Below are 21,092 nucleotides of genomic sequence, written 5' to 3'. Positions count from 1 at the left end.
TTAAAATTTAATACAGTTTTATTTTTAATTTAAAATTAAACAAAATAGTAACAAATTTAATTTAGAATTACAAAAATAATAAAATATTTTATTTTAATTAATTTTTAAAAAAAAATAAAAAAAGTTTATTTATTATTAAATAATAAAATATTTAATTTAAATTAAAATAATGATAAAATATTAATTTAAATTGAACTAAAAAATAAAATTTTTAAATTAAATTAAAAAAAATAATAAATTCTTAATTTTAATAATAAAATATTTATATTTATTTATAAAGTATTTAATTTAAATTTAAAAAATAATAATAAAATAAAATATTTAATTTAAAATTATAAAAATAAGATAAAATATTTAATTAAAAAAATAATAATAAAATAAAATATTTAATTTAAAATTATAAAAATAAGATAAAATATTTAATTAAAAAAATATATGTACAATATTTCATTTAAAATAATAAAAAAAATAAATTATTATTATTATAAAATATTTAAAAAATTGTTTAGAATTTAATACAGTTTTTTTAATTTAAAATTAAAAAAAATAATAAACTATATAAATCTAAAAAATAAATATTTAATTCAAAATTAAAAAAAATTATAATAACATATTAAAATAATTAATATTAATAAAAAAAGTTGTTTTTAATTAAGAAATAAAAAATATTTTATTTATATTTTTAAAATTTGATAATTTTTTAATTTAAAATTAAAAAAATAATCATAAAATATTTAATTTAAATTTAAAAATAAATAAATAAATAAAATATAAAAAATAAATATTTAATTCAAAATTAAAAAAATAATAACATATTTAATTTAACTTAAAGGAAAAATTAAAATATTTAATTTAAATTAAAAAAAATAATAAAATATTTTATTTCAGAAATAAAAGCATAAAAAATATTTAATTTAAAATAAAAAATAATAAAATACTAAAGTACTAATTAAAAAAAATTAACTATGTTAACTAAAATTAAATACTTAATTTAACATTAAAAAAATAATAAAATATTTGATTTAAATTAAAGGAAAAATTAAAATATTTAATTTAAATTCATAATATATTTAGTTTTTAGTAAAATTTATAAAAAATATTTAATTCAAAATAAAAATTAATAAAATAATTATAATTTAAATAAATTAATGATTTAATTAAATTATATATTTAATTTAAAATTAAAAAAATTATAGAAAATAAAATATTTAATATAAATTTAAAAAAAATAAAATATTTAATTTAAAATTACAAAAATAATATTTAATTTAAATTAGATGAAAAATTTAAACATTTCATTTAAATTAAAATAAAATAAAATAAAGATAAAGAAATAATAACAAAATTAAATATTTAATTCAGAATTTAAATAATAATAATAAATATTTAATTTAAAACTAAAATAATAATATAATATTTATAATCATTAGAAAATAATATTGTTCAAAATTAAATTAATAAAATATTCAATTTAAATTTAAAATAAATAATAATTTTTTAATAAAAGATATTAAATTAAATGAAATAAATAAATAAAATATTTAATTTAGAATTTATAAATAATAAAATATTAATTTAAATTTAAAAAAATAATAAATATTTAATTAATATTAAAAAAATATAACATTAATTAAATCTTACTCTTGTAAACTTAAATAAGTTCACTTCCAAATGTTTGCTATAGAAACATGGTAATATACTGATTTAAGTTTGATTACTCAATTAAAAATAAATGTTTCTTGCAAAAGTTCACATTCATTAATAAGGCCATTAATTTAAGATAAAGGTTCAGAGCAAGGATTATAGTTAAAAATTTGCCAACTGTTTTTAATGTTTAATGAGTTTGCAACACTGTATTTTAATAGGAACGAAGTACCGGATTGAATAATTCAATCATAGAGGCCTATGAAAGTTTTTATTTGGTTGCTATAGTGGTAACTATTCAACAGTACTTATTATTCATTAAGTGCGTGTAATCTACGGTTAGGTTGCTCTAAGCTCTTAAAAGAAGTTTCGTTCCCAAAAATGGACATGGAGACCGTCGAAGATCTTCTAATCAATGGTTTCATTGAAACCATCAATCGATTGATTGTAGTCTGCGACATGTTTAATTCACAAAATTACTATGCAAAGGTCAAGCAGCTTGGAATAAAAGGGATATCGGATACTATTAAACTTCCGAAAAGCAAGAAACCAGTTCAAACTAAAAGCATACCTAGGAAATTACTAGGACTAATGAAAAAATTGGATGTAGCAATAATGAGTCTTGAACTAGACTCAGAAATTATAAAACAATGGATACTGATCCCAAAACGTGAGGAACATTATAACATATACTATTGTTTCATACAAGATTTGTTGGGTGAACTCCGTCACATCAAGGGCGAAGCTGCGCTAATGCTGCAGAGGATCGCCAGATTCTTCATGGGCAGAGCTAACTTAGTATTATCTCATTACAAGCATCCAGCAGTCGATTATTACAAGACCGTCATAGCTGAATTTGATGCTGAAGAATACACTCGCATGGATATGAGAATCGAGAATGTCAAGAGTGGATGCTATCAACTCCAAGTAATTATTCACAATCACTTGTGCGAGTTGCTGACATACGATGAACCCACCGTCTGCTCAGACACAGAATCCGGTCCGATAACACCTAACTCAGTTTTAGCTGTACGCTCAATTTCAACAATTAGCACGGTGTCGTGCTCACTCTCCGACGTGGATATGAACACAAACTCCGACTCAGACTCACTTTAGTTACCATTTATTATGTATTGGAAAGTTTAATTATTTGATGTATTTATAAATTATTTATTGTATAGATAAATTAATTATGAAAAAGAATGTGGACAGGAGATTGGAAAACATCAGGAGGAATTGCAGGAAATAATCAGTAACTACTTATACTGATGCTCAGTTTCATCACAACGCTCAGTTTCATCAATTATCATGATTTGTTGGCACAGGCGTCTAAGACATTATTTAGAAGCATATAGATAAGGATTTAGGTTGTATTATGTGATAAGGGGGAAGCTTTAATGTAACACCGTTAATAAGTTAAATAAATTATTGTTTATATTTAATTGTTTTATTCTTAGTGTATGTTTTACGAAATGAACTCGTTACGGTTCTGCCTAATTGCTCCGTGTTTCTGATTCTGTCAAATTCCGTCACAAATGTCAACGTCAAACGGTTGTGTTGGCAGAAAATGAAATGATTTTAAAAAATTGTCATAAAAGTGTTAATAGTAAATAGTGAATTTGTACGTCGTTTAATATTTAAAAGATGTCATCGTGGCTCAACTTCAATGACAGTTTTAATAACATCAAAGGAAAGATTACAGATATCGCAACGAATGTTTTGGCACCCGACGAAGGTATTTTGATCCTTATGTGCAATGTAAATAAGATTTGTTTTGATCATGTATTTGACAGCACAGATGTAAATTTCTAACCTATATCTTTATTTTGAAACATTTAATATTTAACACTATTTTATTTTTTAGATGAACTTAATGAAAATAGTTACGAGGATTTAAAAAATATTTGTCGGCAACAGGAAAATAAAGTAAGTAATGACATAAATAATTACGTAGGTGTAATTATACATATAATAATTTTAATTTATTTTTATTTTTGTAATAAATTCATTTTTATTACTAAGTTTTATCTCATAATAAGCTTTGCATTTATAATGGTTAGTCTCCATTCATATAACTTAGTTGTTTACACATTTTAAAGTGGATGTGATCAGCTATTTAACCCATTAAACCATAATTTCATACCCACTTACAACTCGGGATTTATGATAACAGTTACATACAACATTTTATTTTAAACTTAATATATTTTTATCAAGAACCTTTAATAATTTTTTAATTACTTTCCAGATTCAAGAGTTACTGTCAGTACTTGAGGCAAATAATATTAAAAATGTAAGTATTTGTGTTACTTTAAATTTTATAATACATTCTGATATTTTGTTATTTTGAAGTTTTATTTAAAAGGAACAACAACAGATTTCTATAAATATATTTTAAGTTCCTATTGTGTGCTGACCTCTTGTGGAAACACTAATGTACTTGTGTTAAAACTGAGGCAGAATAATCAAATCAACTAACTCCTATAAACTTGTTGTTAATTAATAATAACAGTATTGTCATAATTAATACAAATAAGGTAGGACATTAGGAAATTATTAGATTATTAAATTATTAATATTAGAATATCATTAATTTTTGACTTTCAAAAGAATTCATATTGGATAATTGTGTTTACAAACAACATTCTTTATAATTTAAATTTCAGTAAACTAAAAATACTCCTTTACTTATATATAAATTGTCCTTAATTTGTTTTATACATGTTTACTGACAATAATTTAAATTTAAAGCAGAAAACACATAATGTTTAATTAAAACTATTTATTAACCCATTTTAGTTTAATTTTATTATTATCAGTTGGAAAAATTTATATATAGAGATATTCTATTTTTGGGATTTATTACAAAATAATATATACAGTGGTGGCCAGAACAATAGCACATAATTTATGATGAAACTTTTTATAAGACATTTCATAAATGGATATATTTCAAATTTGGTCCAGTAAGTATAAAAATGTATTTCAATATTCTATAATCTTTTTTGCTTTTTTATTACACATCTTATTAACTTTGGAATTATTACTTTAAACACATATATTAGTTAGATTTGGTTGGCTAAAGAAATAGCACTAAATATTGCTAACATCGTTAAAAACTTATAAACCATCAATGGAAAATACAATTAAAAAATATCTTAACAAAATGACAACTCCTTTTATTGACAGAAAAATTAGAAAAATCAGTAATCAATATCCTTTCTTGCTCTCTAGGTAAATAAAAAATGAATTAATTGGATTATACAATACAATATATTTCAGTAAAAAAACCATTGGTATTAAAAAAGAATATTAGAACAAGACTAAAAGTTTGCACAAAAATGTGTTAGTTATCCTTCAGAATTTTGGCAAAGTGTACTTTGTGTGATGAATCCATGAGTATCCATGGACACACGGTAAAAAATATATAAATAAATAAAATAAATGTTTGGATTCCAGATACACTACAAAAACTTTGAAATATGATGAGGGAAAAGCTTTGTTTGAAGGGCCTTTTCTTGTCATGGTATAAAACTATTACAAAAAACTATTACACTATTACTTACTTCTATGTGATTTTAGTTTATTATTAGAAAATTAAATTATTTAATAAGGTTTTTGAATTTATGTTCAAACAAGAAAAATGTAATTTTGTATAAAATTCTATTTTACTTTATAATATCTTAATAAAAGTGAAAAAAATTTCTAGAAACATTTTTAATAATTCATTATAAAGGATATCAAACAGTAATTTAATTTAAATTATTCATTGTTTATTAATTATTCTAATAATAAACAATTCAATTTTAATGTTTCATAACATTTGTCCAGGAGGGTATAAAACATTTCAAATTACATTCTCCCTTTTTCCGATTATATATTTATAGATTATGGAAATAATAAAAACGTTATCATATTGATCGGTGCTGAAAACGGCAAAGCGATAACAACATTTAAACAACACGTATTAAGGGATTTGAGCCGTTAAATTTGTATGTGTATCACACACATTTTGGTATCATGGTGGCGGGGCGTTGTCTGGTTATGTACATCAAACATTGTTATCGAATGCAAACAGGCAGATGTTATTTGTTCTGGACGATAACGTGCCCTCTGTCACCGAAAATATTTCACTTCGCCTCTCCGGTTCGATATTTGCTTTTGCATTAAACCCCCGATTTTGTGATAAGGATAGGCGGTTTATATGTATCCACGATTATATTTAATATGATATTTGGTGTGCAAAAGCTGTAGCAAATTAACAAAGCTTTTTCGAAACTGTCTTTTTGGGCTTTCTTTTAAGTTGTACTCCCCTTTAAACTTTTAAATAAAAATTAAATGGTGTCATGAAGAAAAATATGTTGATTCATATATGAGAATCAGTTGTTAAGTTTTATATAAAAAACTCAGTTGTCGAAAAGCTTTTTTAAAACTGAATTTGTACTTTTAAATATTTAAATAAATATTAAGTTGTTAAAACTTTAAACTTTGGACCTGTAGTTACCATAAAATGATACCAATATTGAATTAATTTTAACATAATCGAAAAGCTTTTTTAAAGTATTTGCATGTTTTTAATATTTTAATTTAAATAACTTATTAAAACTTTTGAATTAAGACCTGTTACAATTACAAAGTGATACCAATAATGAATTAATATTGGCTCAGCTGAGTACCAGTTATCAACAAGTTTTTTTAAAACTGAATTTGTACTTTTAAATGTTTAATTAATTATTAAGTTGTTAAAACTTTAAACTTTGGACCTGTAGTTACCATAAAATGATACCAATAATGAATTAATTTTGACTTAATCAGTTGTCGAAAAGCTTTTTTTAAAGTATCCTCCTGTTTTTAATATTTTAAGTAAAAGTATCTTAATAAAATTTTTAAATTAAGACCTGTTACTACTACAAAATGATGTTAATATTGAATTAATCTTGGCTCAGCTATAAGTACTAATTATCAAAAAGCCTTTTAAAAACAAATTTGTACTTTTAAGTTGTTAAAATTTTGAACTTTGAACCTGTAGTTACCATAAATGAATTAATTCTGGCTTAACCAATCGGCAGAAAGCTTTTTTAAAAGTATCCTCCTGTTTTTAATGTTTTAAATAAAAGTAACTTCATAAAAAGGCTTGTTACTACTGCGAAGAGATGTCAATAATGAATTAATGTTGGCTCAGTTATAAGTACTGGTTATACAAAAGCTTCCTTGATACAGTCTTCATATTTTTTTGTTTCAAATAAATAACTTATAATTTTGGACTTGTAGTTAACATAAAATAATATTAAAAATAAATTAATTTTAGCTTACCTACGAGTACCACTTATCAAAAAGCTTTCTTAAAACTTTCCTCTTGTTTTAGTTAAAAATTAATTTATTAAAGTCAGTTTTTCATGTAATTAATGTACAAAAATTTAATCCGACAACAAAATAATACTTCAATGCTGCTATGTTAAATAGTGTACGTGATTTTATCTGTATTTCATTCTTGAAAATCGCTAGAGTAGGAGAAAGCAATTTTGAAACGTAAACAATTTTACTCCAATGTTTGCTGATGTAATTCTGAGAATGCAATATGGTCCTACAGTTTTTCTGATTGTATTTTTTGTTAAGTAAATAAGATGGGGCCCTGTTATGTTATATTGTAAAACTTTAAATCTATATATTATTATTTTTGATATAATAATTATTGTAAAATACTTAACCAGACATTCATAAGTTAAGAATGTGGAACAATATATCGAGATATTTATATATTTTCCTGTTAACTTTCTCAAGTTTATTGAGTAAATATCCTGTAACCTGGATTAGTTTTATTTAAACTGTTTAGTACATTGTGTTCCTAGTATGTACAATTTTTATATGTCGACTTAAATATTTAAGTATTTTAAAGGTTTTAAGAAATCTTACATAGTTAATTTCAGTGTAAAATAAGATAAATAATATTTATCAAGCTTTAACAATAGTTAATATTATAATAGCCAAATTTAGAAACAGTTTTACTAGCCTAAATAAATAATAATAAAAAAATAGTTTAGAAAATTTGTAACAGTGTAAAGATACGAAAATATTTTGACAAAATATTTTTTAGACTAATTTAGCGGAAATACAATAATCTGTCTTAATATAATTATCAGGGTAAATATGGACGTTAATTTATTCACATCTTAACAGTATTTTCATTATGAACTATTATTAGGGTGCACATGTCCAATTCATCAAACTTTTTTAATGAACTTTTCTAATCATTAATAACGTTCACTATCTAATTCGGCAAATATTTGCATCAAAATCAATATTCAGCACCGTATTTTCCGAATTAATTCTTATCAAAAAAGTTTCTATGGCAACCAAATCACTCTATAAATTAGGGCTTCCGCCTCAAAATGTGTTTATGTTCTATGGTTAGTGAATGGCAATATAACGATAAATTTGGTAAGTTAGTAATGAATAATTTTAATTGTTTATGCATGCAAACTCATTGCAAATAGATATTGAACAATTTTATGGTCGTACGTAGTTAGTAGTTAAAATTTCCTAGGTTTAATTAGTCTCTCAGTTTATTGGAGTAATTACATGTATTACTTTAAGTAAAATATTTGATTAACATATACTTTTATTGTTTAAAATATTTTATACACTTTTATACGTTTTACTGATTTACTAATACTGAAATTTTTCGATATTTACAAAGAATATTTGATGAAATTCAGTATGAACTGACCGAACGTCCGTTGAAACTAATTATATTTACAAAGGGAACGTTATCTAAGGAAACGGTTGTTTGTCGCCTTCGAGGTCACATGAAAATTATTTCAAATTATCGTACTCATTTTTTCGTTAGTTTCGTTAAAATTTCTTACAGTTTTCTAATATGGAAAAAGTGTGACAATTTGGTTAGTTTGGATTAATAATTAATGAAAAATAGCCATATTTATTAATTTATATAAGATAATCGTTTCTAAATTTTTAATGTACTCACATATTGTAGAAATGACCATAATAAATGTCACGTTATTGTTAAATAGGATACAATGTTGATTTTATATTTAATTTCAATAAATTTCAAATAATGTCCTCCACAATTAATATTTTATATGCTCGTTAAGATTCAATTAATATTTCTATATAAGTTGGCTCATCCATTTAAAGACTTTAAAGTTTAATAAAGTTAATAATGTGAATATTAAATTAACTGTATGTAATTAAAATTTATTTAATTCATTTTTATTATATTATTCTTTTGTAAATTTGTATATTGTCTTATAAATTATAAAACTCAGCTTAATAAATATTGATTATTGCAGTCAAACATTTCTTTTTTATTTTATTATTTTTATATAATATAATTTTTTTAATTTTTTTTTTTTTAATAAAATATGAAATATGCTCATAATAACTTTTACTAATAATATTTACAATTTATTTTATGCACATTAACTTTCAATAAATATTTATTTGCAAAAAATCTGTACACATGCATTTAACGACTAAAAACTATCAGTTCAGTAGTGGAAAAAAAAATAAATTAATTAAAATCTTAACATTTAAACTTTCACTTAATTAATATTTATTTAATTTGTTTTTAATGTTACTGGAAATAATCATTTTTAAAAACTAAAAAAATACAGAATAAAAGTTTGTAATTGCATTTATTATTAATAATAAGTTTGACAAGACACTTATTTAATTATAATATGATTATAAATATGTATAAACTCTTGTACGTTAATATTCAATAAATATTTATATAAAATGGCATTTAAATCTTCATTAAGTTTAACAATTCCCTTTAACTACACAGTAACCTCAATAATAGCTATTAAATAATATTATTCAACGAAACTATCTTTAGAATTCAATTAAAAATTTTTTAATATAATTTATTTCCAAGAAACTGTTCCAAACAAATTTTTTTGAATATTTTAACCCTAATATCTTTACAAACGAATTTGTCTGGCAGTTTCTTGTATTTTCCCTTTTTTTAACTACTCAGCAACTGAATACTAGGTATTACATAGTATTAGTCAATCAAACTGTTTCAAACAGTTAAATATATTTCTTTTTTCTAGAAACAGTATTTTTACCATAATTTTTTATATGCGAATTTGTCACATAATATTATTTAATCAAACTGTTTTAACCTTCAATTTCTTCTTTTTTATTTATTTAATTTATTCAGCAGTTTTTTTTATTTTCCCTGTTTTATATATATATATATATATATATATATATATATATATATATATATATATATATATATTTCTTAGAAAGTTTTTTTCTAGAAACTGTTCAAAACACATTTTTTTCAGTGAATTTTACCATAATCTCTTTACATACGAATTTGTTTGGTTTTCTTCCCAGTTTTAACTACTCAGAAACCTCAATACCGTAATACGTAATATTTTTCAATCAAACTGCCTTTATTAATCAAACTTATTTAACTTATAACTTAATTTTTTTATATATTTTCACCCTAATTTCTTTATGAACAAATTTGTCTGGCAGTTTTTTTATTTTTCCTGGTTTAACTACACAGAAACCACTACTGTTTATTAAATGATACACCAAACAAATTTTTTCTGTGTATTTTTCTCTATATTTTTTATAAACATATATCTGGCATTTTTTTTATTTCCCTTGTTTTAACCACTAAGAAACGTCAATATTAGGTATTACATATTACTCAAACTATTTTTAACATGTAATTTATAATTTTTTAACATAATTTTTTTACTAGAAATTGTTCTAAATACATTTTTTCAGTGTATTTTTACCCTAATTTCTTTATAAACGAATTTGTCTGACAGTTTTTTTATTTTCCCTATTTTAACTATTCAGAAACCTCAATACTAGCTATTACATATTATTACTCGATCAAACTGTTTTTGTGATTTAATTTATAATTGATTAATATATTTTTTTCCTAGAAACTGTTCAAAACACATTTTTTCAGTGTATTTTACCATAATCTCTTTACATACGAATTTGTTTGGAAGTTTTCTTCCCAGTTTTAACTACTGAGAAACCTCAATACCAACTATTACGTAATATTTTTCAATCAAACTGTCTTTATTAATCAAACTTATTTAACTTATAACTTAATTTTTTTATATATTTTCACCCTAATTTCTTTATAAATAAATTTGTCTGGCAGTTTTTTTATTTTTCCTGGTTTAACTACACAGAAACCACTACTGTTTATTAAATGATATACCAAACAAATTTTTTCTGTCTATTTTTCTCTTTTTTATAAACATATTACTTGGATTTTTTTTTATTTCCCTTGTTTTAACTACTTAGAAACGTCAATATTAGGTATTACATATTACTCAAACTATTTTTAACATTTAATTTATAATTTTTTAACATAATTTTTTTACTAGAAATTGTTCTAAATACATTTTTTCAGTGTATTTTTACCATAATTTCTTTATAAACGAATTTTTCTGACAGTTTTTTTTTTTTATTTTCCCTATTTTAACTATTCAGAAACCTCAATATTAGCTATTACTTATTATTACTCGATCAAACTGTTTTTGTGATTTAATTTATAATTTATTAATATATTTTTTTCCTAGAAACTGTTCAAAACACATTTTTTCAATATATTTTACCATAACATCTTTACATACAAATTTGTTTGGAAGTTTTCTTCCCAGTTTTAACTACTCAGAAACCTCAATACCGTAATACGTAATATTTTTCAATCAAACTGCCTTTATTAATCAAACTTATTTAACTTATAACTTATTTTTTTTATATATTTTCACCCTAATTTCTTTATGAACAAATTTGTCTGGCAGTTTTTTTATTTTTCCTGGTTTAACTACACAGAAACCACTACTGTTTATTAAATGATACACCAAACAAATTTTTTCTGTGTATTTTTCTCTATATTTTTTATAAACATATATCTGGCATTTTTTTTTATTTCCCTTGTTTTAACCACTAAGAAACGTCAATATTAGGTATTACATATTACTCAAACTATTTTTAACATTTAATTTATAATTTTTTAACATAATTTTTTTACTAGAAATTGTTCTAAATACATTTTTTCAGTGTATTTTTACCCTAATTTCTTTATAAACGAATTTATCTGACAGTTTTTTTATTTTCCCTATTTTAACTATTTAGAAACCTCAATACTAGCTACTACATATTATTACTCGATCAAACTGTTTTTGTGATTTAATTTAAAATTGATTAATATATTTTTTTCCTAGAAACTGTTCAAAACACATTTTTTCAGTGTATTTTACCATAATCTCTTTACATACGAATTTGTTTGGAAGTTTTCTTCCCAGTTTTAACTACTGAGAAACCTCAATACCGTAATACGTAATATTTTTCCATCAAACTGCCTTTATTAATCAAACTTATTTAACTTATAACTTAATTTTTTTATATATTTTCACCCTAATTTCTTTATGAACAAATTTGTCTGGCAGTTTTTTTATTTTTCCTGGTTTAACTACACAGAAACCACTACTGTTTATTAAATGATACACCAAACAAATTTTTTCTGTGTATTTTTCTCTATATTTTTTATAAACATATATCTGGCATTTTTTTTATTTCCCTTGTTTTAACCACTAAGAAACGTCAATATTAGGTATTACATATTACTCAAACTATTTTTAACATTTAATTTATAATTTTTTAACATAATTTTTTTACTAGAAATTGTTCTAAATACATTTTTTCAGTGTATTTTTACCCTAATTTCTTTATAAACGAATTTATCTGACAGTTTTTTTATTTTCCCTATTTTAACTATTTAGAAACCTCAATACTAGCTACTACATATTATTACTGGATCAAACTGTTTTTGTGATTTAATTTAAAATTGATTAATATATTTTTTTCCTAGAAACTGTTCAAAACACATTTTTTCAGTGTATTTTACCATAATCTCTTTACATACGAATTTGTTTGGAAGTTTTCTTCCCAGTTTTAACTACTGAGAAACCTCAATACCAACTATTACGTAATAGGTATTACATATTACTCAAACTATTTTTAACATTTAATTTATAATTTTCTAACATAATTTTTTTACTAGAAATTGTTCTAAATACATTTTTTCAGTGTATTTTTACCATAATTTCTTTATAAACGAATTTTTCTGACAGTTTTTTTTTTTATTTTCCCTACTTTAACTATTCAGAAACCTCAATATTAGCTATTACTTATTATTACTCGATCAAACTGTTTTTGTGATTTAATTTATAATTGATTAATATATTTTTTTCCTAGAAACTGTTCAAAACACATTTTTTCAATATATTTTACCATAACATCTTTACATACAAATTTGTTTGGAAGTTTTCTTCCCAGTTTTAACTATTCAGAAACCTCAATACCAACTATTGCATAATATTTTTCAATCAAACTATCTTTATTATTTAAACTTATTATAAATTATAACTTAATTTTTTTATATATTTTTACCCTAATTTCTGTATAAATAAATTTGTCTGGCAGATTTTTTTATTTTTCCTGTTTTAACTACACAGAAGCCACTACTGGTTATTAAATGATATACCAAACAAATTTTTTTTGTTTATTTTTCTCTATTTTTTTTATAAACATATATCTGGCATTTTTTTTATTTTCCTTGTTTTAACTACTTAGAAACCTCAATATTAGGTATTACATATTACTCAAACTATTTTTAACATTTAATTTATAATTGTTTAACATAATTTTTTTACAAGAAACTGTTCTAAATACATTTTTTCAGTGCATATTTACCCTAATTTCTTTATAAACGAATTTGTCGAACAGTTTTTTTTTATTTTCCCTGTTTTAACTACTCCAAAATCTCAATACTATCTCTTACATAATATTTTTGAATCAGACTTTTTATCAGCCCATTCATAATTGTTTAATAGATATGTTTCTTCCAAGAAAATGATTCAAACAAATTTATTATCTGTAGATTTTTAACGTAATAAATTTTATTCATTTTATTTAAAATACATAAATATACAGAAACTTCAAAACTAGCATTAAATAATATTATTCAATAAAACTGTCTTTAACATTCAATTTATAATTGTTTAATATAAATAAGTCTCAATATTTTTTTCTGCATATTCTAATTTTTTACTAAACGCAATTTTTTGAATTTCCTTCAGTACTTCAATACAATCATTCAGTTTGAATATGTTTTTCCAAGAGAAAACGTTAAAAACGACACTAAACAAAAAATTAAATTTAAATTAACTAAGCATGTTTAAGCTGGCCCAGATCTTTTAAGGATAGTTAAATGGCTGAGTTACTTCACAGTACTTCCTAAACGCTGCGTCGAGCGTGAGCATTATCGCCGCATTATCGATACAATATCAACAAGGCCCGGTGTCATTTCCTTATACGCAGGCCGCGCTCACATTCCCATATAGCTCACACACTTGGGCAAAGGCAAAGGCTGAGCAGTCCGATGCGGGTTCTTATCTCTGATCATGCGTAGTGCCGACCGATGCTTTTCGCCGGCGTTCAATTTTTTTTTCAACCACTTACTTTGAGTCTAGTTACCTGACAGTAACCATTGTTTCGATACGGGCCGATTGTTCTAGTTCTGAGCGTAAAGTGACTTAAGTAACGTTGGGGAAGTGCGTAGGCGGAGACGTTTTTATACTTGCCACCAACTTGTTTCACCCTCTTTAGGACAACGTAAGTAGATTTGTTGCACCAGTTACGTTTTTTTTTTTTTGAACCGCCATATCGCCGTTATCATTGTGGACTTTTTTAAGTATTGTCTTTGGACGAAACAATGGATGGGTTCATTTGCGCACCTTAATTATTTCACCAACTATCATCGCCTTATCGGTTCTCCTTCCTCCTTTTCGTTACTAAACACGGGACGGTTTTAAATATTCAAGTCAATGTTACATTTTGATAATTTATTAGTTTAAAATTCCTGCTTTTAATGACTGTGTTAATTGGCTTTGTTAGTACTTAAGTCGTACTTATTGACGCACCAGGAATTTGTGTTTTTTTCACTCACCCTTGTAGGTACAAGTGTGTTGACTAAAACTGATAATAACTAACTAATCTAAACAGGAAATTAATATAAATTATAAGAGCGGGGGTTTTATCTGATGAACTTTATTTACCTTTTCAAGTATCAAATAAAAAAATAAAAGCGTCGTGTGAAAAAATGAAATCCGTACAGACTTGGCGGTTGTCATTTTTACTGAATAAGCTGATTTACATCTACAATGTAGCTTTAAATATCACCATGCTTAGTAGGCATTATACTATAAATATTTCACACACTTGAGGATCTCAAGTTGAGATCTTCGTCCAAGTTTCTTACTCGAATTCCAGTTTGGAATTACCTTTCTAGTATTGACAAACACTATAAAGTACTATAAACAATTTTTTCCTACTTTTGATGACATATAACGTTTATTACTCATCATAATCATGCAATAAATATTGGCTTATTTTAGATAGTCATTGTAAACAACATTTTATGGAATTACTAAGGAAAATGTCATAGATGATTTTTGTAGCTTTTAAATTGATGAGATAAATTATCATGTTAAGTCAGTTTTATAATTATTTTTTTATTGTTATTCTAAGAAGTGATGAAAATTAATTGTGGTTTTAAAAATTCATCAAATATTTCGTACAATTTGGAATTTTAAAAATCATATTTGTCTTTATCATGAGTCAAATTTATAATAAAGAATAATCAAAAATTAAAAAATTGGAATGATTTGACATTTTAAATATTATTTTACATAATTGCAAATAAACTTATGTATGTTTTTCTATCTCAAAAAAGGTAATTGAATTTCCAATTAACTTTCTTAACAACATTATTAAATTTAATTAATGGTTCAGAAGCTACATATAAATATATCGACAATTTATGGATATTTTTAGCATTTAAGAAAAAATCGGGTTATTATTTCATCAAGTTATTATTTATATGGAATGTTTAAGCCTGATCTAATATAAATGAGTTGATTTATAAAAATCCGTTAAAATATATAAAAATACAGATTCCATAATTTATAATATCTCAGTTATCTTGTCTTTATTACCTAATATTTTTAAATAAATAACTAAAAACGGCTTATTTAGTCGTTTGAGTCTATTATCAGTTTCTGAAATGAGAATGGACTGGAATTTTTTTTATTTTTTTGATATCTTTAAGTCGTTGCTATGGGGTACACAGAAAACAATTAAATTTTTATATATACAAGATAGACAGTCACATTTAGATAATTTTTCTGGAATTTATTATTCGAATCAATATCGTAGTTAAAAAAGATTGTATCATTTCTTCTTCAGTATATTTAAAAGAGAAGGTTTTTCAATATAAGGTTGATAAATCTTATTATTTAAGAACTGCAATCTTTTATTTATTTGAATCTAATCATAAAAAGTATTTCTGTATGTCTATATTCCAGATTTGTCACTGGATGGGACAGAAGAGATATTGTTAATTATTAATAAAAGATTAAAGTATAAATAAGTTACCAAAATTTTACTTATGAACTATGAAAAAAGAGGAATAGATTATTGAATCGTATTAATCTCACAGTGAGTCATACACTACACAACTATATCTAAAACTGAAAAATATCGATTCATTTTGTTAATTTAAAATTGTGTTCCCTAATTTATCTGAAATTACAATCAAAAGAGATATATTTCTTTGTATATAATTAAAAAACTATTCAATAATCCAAATTCAGTTCAACTTCGGCAGTAAATAAGGTGGAAACATGTAATTCGTTATGTTATGATGTTGATCTTTTAAAAATTGTTTATGAAATTACAAAGGTTTATAAAAAAGATACAAAAATTTTACTTATGAACTATGAAAAAGGAGGAATAGATTAATTTGATCGTATCAACCTCACAGTGAGTCAAAAAAGATTGAATCATACCTACATAACTATATCTAAAATTGAAAAAATATCGATTCATTTTGTTAACTTAAAATTGTGTTCCATAATTTATCTGAAATTGCAATCAAAAGAGATACATTTCTTTGCCTACAATTAAAAAATTATTCAATAATCCAAATTTAGTTCAACTTTGGCAGTGAATAAGGTGGAAACATGTAACTCGTTATGTTATGATGTTGATCTTTTGATAATTGTTAATGAAATTACAAAGGTTTAAAGTATAAAAAATACAAAAATCTTACTTATAAACTATGAGAAAAGAGAATAGAATAGATTAAGTGAATCGTATCGATCTCACAGTAGGTAAAAAAGATCATACCTACATTAGTATATGTAAAACTGAATAAATATCGTTTCATTTTGTTAATTTATAATTGATAATATGGAAACATGTAAATCGTTATGTTGTGACGTTGATCTGTGATAACACTTAATGAAATTTCAATGATTTAAACTGTAAAAAAGTTACCAAAATTTTACTTATGAACTACAAGAAAAGAAGAATAGATTAGTTTAATCGTATCAACTTCAGAGTGAGTCAAAAATGATGGATATTATATCTAAAACAAAATAAATATATTTGTGTCTACAATTAAAAAACTGTTCAATAATCTAGATTCAATTCAACTTTTTTAGTGAACAAGGTGGAAGCATATAACTCCTTTAGTTGTGATGTTGATCTGTTGATAAATCTTAATGAAATTTCAAGATTTAAACTGTTAGAAAGTTATCAAAATTTTGCTTATAAATTATAAGAAAAAAGAAATATAGATTGCCTGAGTCAAATCAATTTTGCAGAGAATTTTGACTCGTCCCAAAACAAAAAAATGTCAACTCATTTTGTTGATAAAAAATTGTGTAGCCTAATTTCTATGAAGTGGATCGTATCAACTTCATCAATTTAATTAAAATTAAAGATTTTAGTTTTTAAAATAGATTTACATTATTAATTAAAAATTTTCCTCTGTTTATATGATGCTTTAATAAAGATACATTTATGTGACTGCCAATAAAAATATTCGATACTCCAAATTTAGAATAACTTTGTCAGTGGGTAAAGTGGAAATTGGCAACTCATTTCATTGTGATGTTGAACTATAAAGAAGTTAAAATTCGAAATTTAACTTATGCTACAAGAAACCTAAATTAATATTTTATTTACACTTAACTAAGTTTTACACTGTATCTTTAATAGCTGTGAAATTCTGTTCTCTTCGTTCTTTGATGAAGGCTACGTTGCATAGCTTGGTTGGATTTTAGGACGAGGCAATGATGCATCATCGATGAGATCATTGGTTCCTCAAGAAATTGATAACAAACATAGTTGAGTTAAATAAACAAAATCTTTTTCAATATATTTATTTAACCATTTGAAACAATTATAAGGTGATAATTAAAAACTGGTAAATTATTGAATTTCCTAATCTAAATTATATAATAATTTTTTTAAATAAATCTTCATATATAAAACCAAAACAAAATAATTCTTATTTATGAAATTCATATTATAATAAGTTTTTTTTTTCAATATTTCCTTTCAAAATAAAAAATAACTAGAAATTAACTAAAAATTAGGAAAAAATTAAAATACAATTATTTTTAAATGGAGTACAGATTTCTAAGTTAGACTCAATTTTTTTTCAAATTATTAAAATCTACTATATCAACATGAATTTTATTAACTTCTTGAGTGATTTAATGCCATAAAACTAAAATAATAACTAATCCATGAATTATTTGTGTATTGTTTCAACTAAAAAGTGAAAATAAATAAATAAATAAAAGGTGTGGAGTAATAAGTCAATAACTTATTGAAGTTTATTGTTTTCTGGACAGCTCAGTGCAGTAAGCAATCTTTGATTTATCGTTTATTATACAATGACACATTAATGTTCGCAGCGTTTGTTCCGTTTCTACAATTTCTTCAAATGTCACGTACTCCCAGTACTTCGAGTTTTATGTAGGTTTTTGCTGTTGGTCGTGGTTTAATTCAAGAAACGTTGGTTTTATTACAGAGAAATAGCTGAAGCATAAATAATAAAATACAAGGTGGTCAAGAAAATTCATCAATAGATGAATGGGTACTAATAAATCTGAATATAAAGTACTTGCTTTGATATTATCAAATTATCATTCTAGTTCTTTCAGTTATTCTGTTTCTTCCTTTATTTAAGAAATAAAAATGTATTTTTTGTTTCTTCCAATGAAACTGGATCACTTAAAATTCTCATGGTACCACTCAATTTTCTTTATTAACTAGCTGAATATTTAAGGAAGATTAAATCCCAGAGGATGTTTTTAGGTCATCACTTTTACCAGAGAATCAAACTCTCAAATCTGTTCATCTTCATGAGAACATTGTGTAGAATATAAAGTACTTGCTTTGATATTATCAAATTATCATTCTAATTCTTTCAGTAGTTAGTATGTTTCTTCCTTTATTTAAAAAATAAAAAGGTATTATTTGTATCTTCCAACGAAACTGGATCAGTTAAATTTCTCATGGTACCACTCAATCTTCTTTATTAACTAGCTGAATATTTAAGGAGGATTAAATCCCAGAGGATGTTTTTAGGTCATCACTTTTACCAGAGAATCAAACTCTCAAATCTGTTCATCTTCATGAGAACATTGTGTAGAATATAAAGTACTTGCTTTGATATTATCAAATTATCATTCTAATTCTTTCAGTAGTTAGTATGTTTCTTCCTTTATTTAAAAAATAAAAAGGTATTATTTGTATCTTCCAACGAAACTGGATCAGTTAAATTTCTCATGGTACCACTCAGTCTTCTTTATTAACTAGCTGAATATTTAAGGAGGATTAAATCCCAGAGGATGTTTTTAGGTCATCACTTTTACCAGAGAATCAAACTCTCAAATCTGATCGTCTTTATGAGAACATTGTGTAGAATATAAAGTACTTGCTTGGATATTATCAAATTATCATTCTAGTTCTTTCAGTAGTTCGTCTGTTTCTTCCTTTATTTAAAAAAATAAAAATGTATTTTTTGTTTCTTCCAACGAAACTGGATCACTTAAAATTCTCATGGTACCACTCAATCTTCTTTATTAACTAGCTGAATATTTAAGGAAGATTAAATCCCAGAGGATGTTTTTAGGTCATCACTTTTACCAGAGAATCAAACTCTCAAATCTGATCGTCTTTATGAGAACATTGTGTAGAATATAAAGTACTTGCTTTGATATTATCAAATTATCATTCTAGTTCTTTCAGTAGTTCGTCTGTTTCTTCCTTTATTTAAAAAAATAAAAAGGTATTTTTTGTTTCTTCCAACGAAACTGGATCAGTTAAAATTCTCATGGTACCACTCAATTTTCTTTATTAACTAGCTGAATATTTAAGGAGGATTAAATCCCAGAGGATGTTTTTAGGTCATCACTTTTACCAGAGAATCAAACTCTCAAATCTGATCGTCTTTATGAGAACATTGTGTAGAATATAAAGTACTTGCTTTGATATTATCAAATTATCATTCTAATTCTTTCAGTAGTTAGTCTGTTTCTTTCTTTATTTAAAAAATAAAAAAGTATTTTTTGTTTCTTCCAACGAAACTGGATCACTTAAAATTCTCATGGTACCACTCAATCTTCTTTATTAACTAGCTGAATATTTAAGGAAGATTAAATCCCAGAGGATGTTTTTAGGTCATCACTTTTACCAGAGAATCAAACTCTCAAATCTGATCGTCTTTATGAGAACATTGTGTAGAATATAAAGTACTTGCTTTGATATTATCAAATTATCATTCTAGTTCTTTCAGTAGTTCGTCTGTTTCTTCCTTTATTTAAAAAAATAAAAAGGTATTTTTTGTTTCTTCCAACGAAACTGGATCAGTTAAAATTCTCATGGTACCACTCAGTCTTCTTTATTAACTAGCTGAATATTTAAGGAGGATTAAATCCCGGAGGATGTTTTTAGGTCATCACTTTTACCAGAGAATCAAACTCTCAAATCTGATCGTCTTTATGAGAACACTGTGTAGAATATAAAGTACTTGCTTTAATATTATCAAATTATCATTCTAGTTCTTTCAGTAGTTCGTCTGTTTCTTCCTTTATTTAAAAAATAAAAAGGTATTTTTTGTTTCTTCCAACGAAACTGGATCAGTTAAAATTCTCATGGTACCACTCAATCTTCTTTATTAACTAGCTGTATATTTAAGGAGGATTAAATCCCAGAGGATGTTTTTAGGTCATCACTTTTACCAGAGAATCAAACTCTCAAATCTGATCGTCTTTATGAGAACATTGTGTAGAATATAAAGTACTTGCTTTGATATTATCAAATTATCATTCTAGTTCTTTCAGTAGTTCGTCTGTTTCTTCCTTTATTTAAAAAAATAAAAAGGTATTTTTTGTTTCTTCCAACGAAACTGGATCAGTTAAAATTCTCATGGTACCACTCAGTCTTCTTTATTAACTAGCTGAATATTTAAGGAGGATTAAATCCCAGAGGATGTTTTTAGGTCATCACTTTTATCAGAG

General features: G+C 24.1%; 2 protein-coding genes across 3 annotated transcripts in view; both read left to right on the top strand.

Annotated features, from left to right (window-relative positions):
* The first annotated feature begins 2,025 nt into the window (after positions 1 to 2,025).
* On the top strand, positions 2,026 to 2,760 carry LOC109600204 (uncharacterized). Its single transcript, XM_020016314.2, has one exon. The coding sequence runs from the start codon at positions 2,026 to 2,028 to the stop codon at positions 2,758 to 2,760; it is 735 nt and encodes a 244-aa protein (XP_019871873.2).
* A 440-nt stretch (positions 2,761 to 3,200) lies between these two features.
* Positions 3,201 to 21,092, top strand: part of LOC109600203 (thyroid receptor-interacting protein 11-like) — a 39,860-nt gene continuing 21,968 nt past the window's right edge. For both annotated transcript variants that reach the window (XM_049963110.1, XM_049963109.1), the window contains exons 1-3: positions 3,201 to 3,379; positions 3,509 to 3,570; positions 3,893 to 3,937. In XM_049963110.1, the coding sequence (XP_049819067.1) occupies positions 3,289 to 3,379; positions 3,509 to 3,570; positions 3,893 to 3,937 (198 nt within the window). In that variant the 5' untranslated portion in view covers positions 3,201 to 3,288. The remainder of the gene's footprint in view (positions 3,380 to 3,508; positions 3,571 to 3,892; positions 3,938 to 21,092) is intronic.

The sequence above is a fragment of the Aethina tumida genome, chromosome 2 (genome assembly GCF_024364675.1).
Source record: "Aethina tumida isolate Nest 87 chromosome 2, icAetTumi1.1, whole genome shotgun sequence".
NCBI classification, from domain to species: domain Eukaryota; kingdom Metazoa; phylum Arthropoda; class Insecta; order Coleoptera; family Nitidulidae; genus Aethina; species Aethina tumida.
The sequence above is the reverse complement of the archived record's forward strand: the minus strand, read 5'-3'. Positions and strand labels throughout refer to the sequence as shown.

What these genes read in the sequence shown, in the direction of transcription:
- LOC109600204 (XM_020016314.2), top strand. Translation starts at nt 2,026, where the DNA reads ATGGACATGGAGACCGTCGAAGATCTTCTAATCAATGGTTTCATTGAA.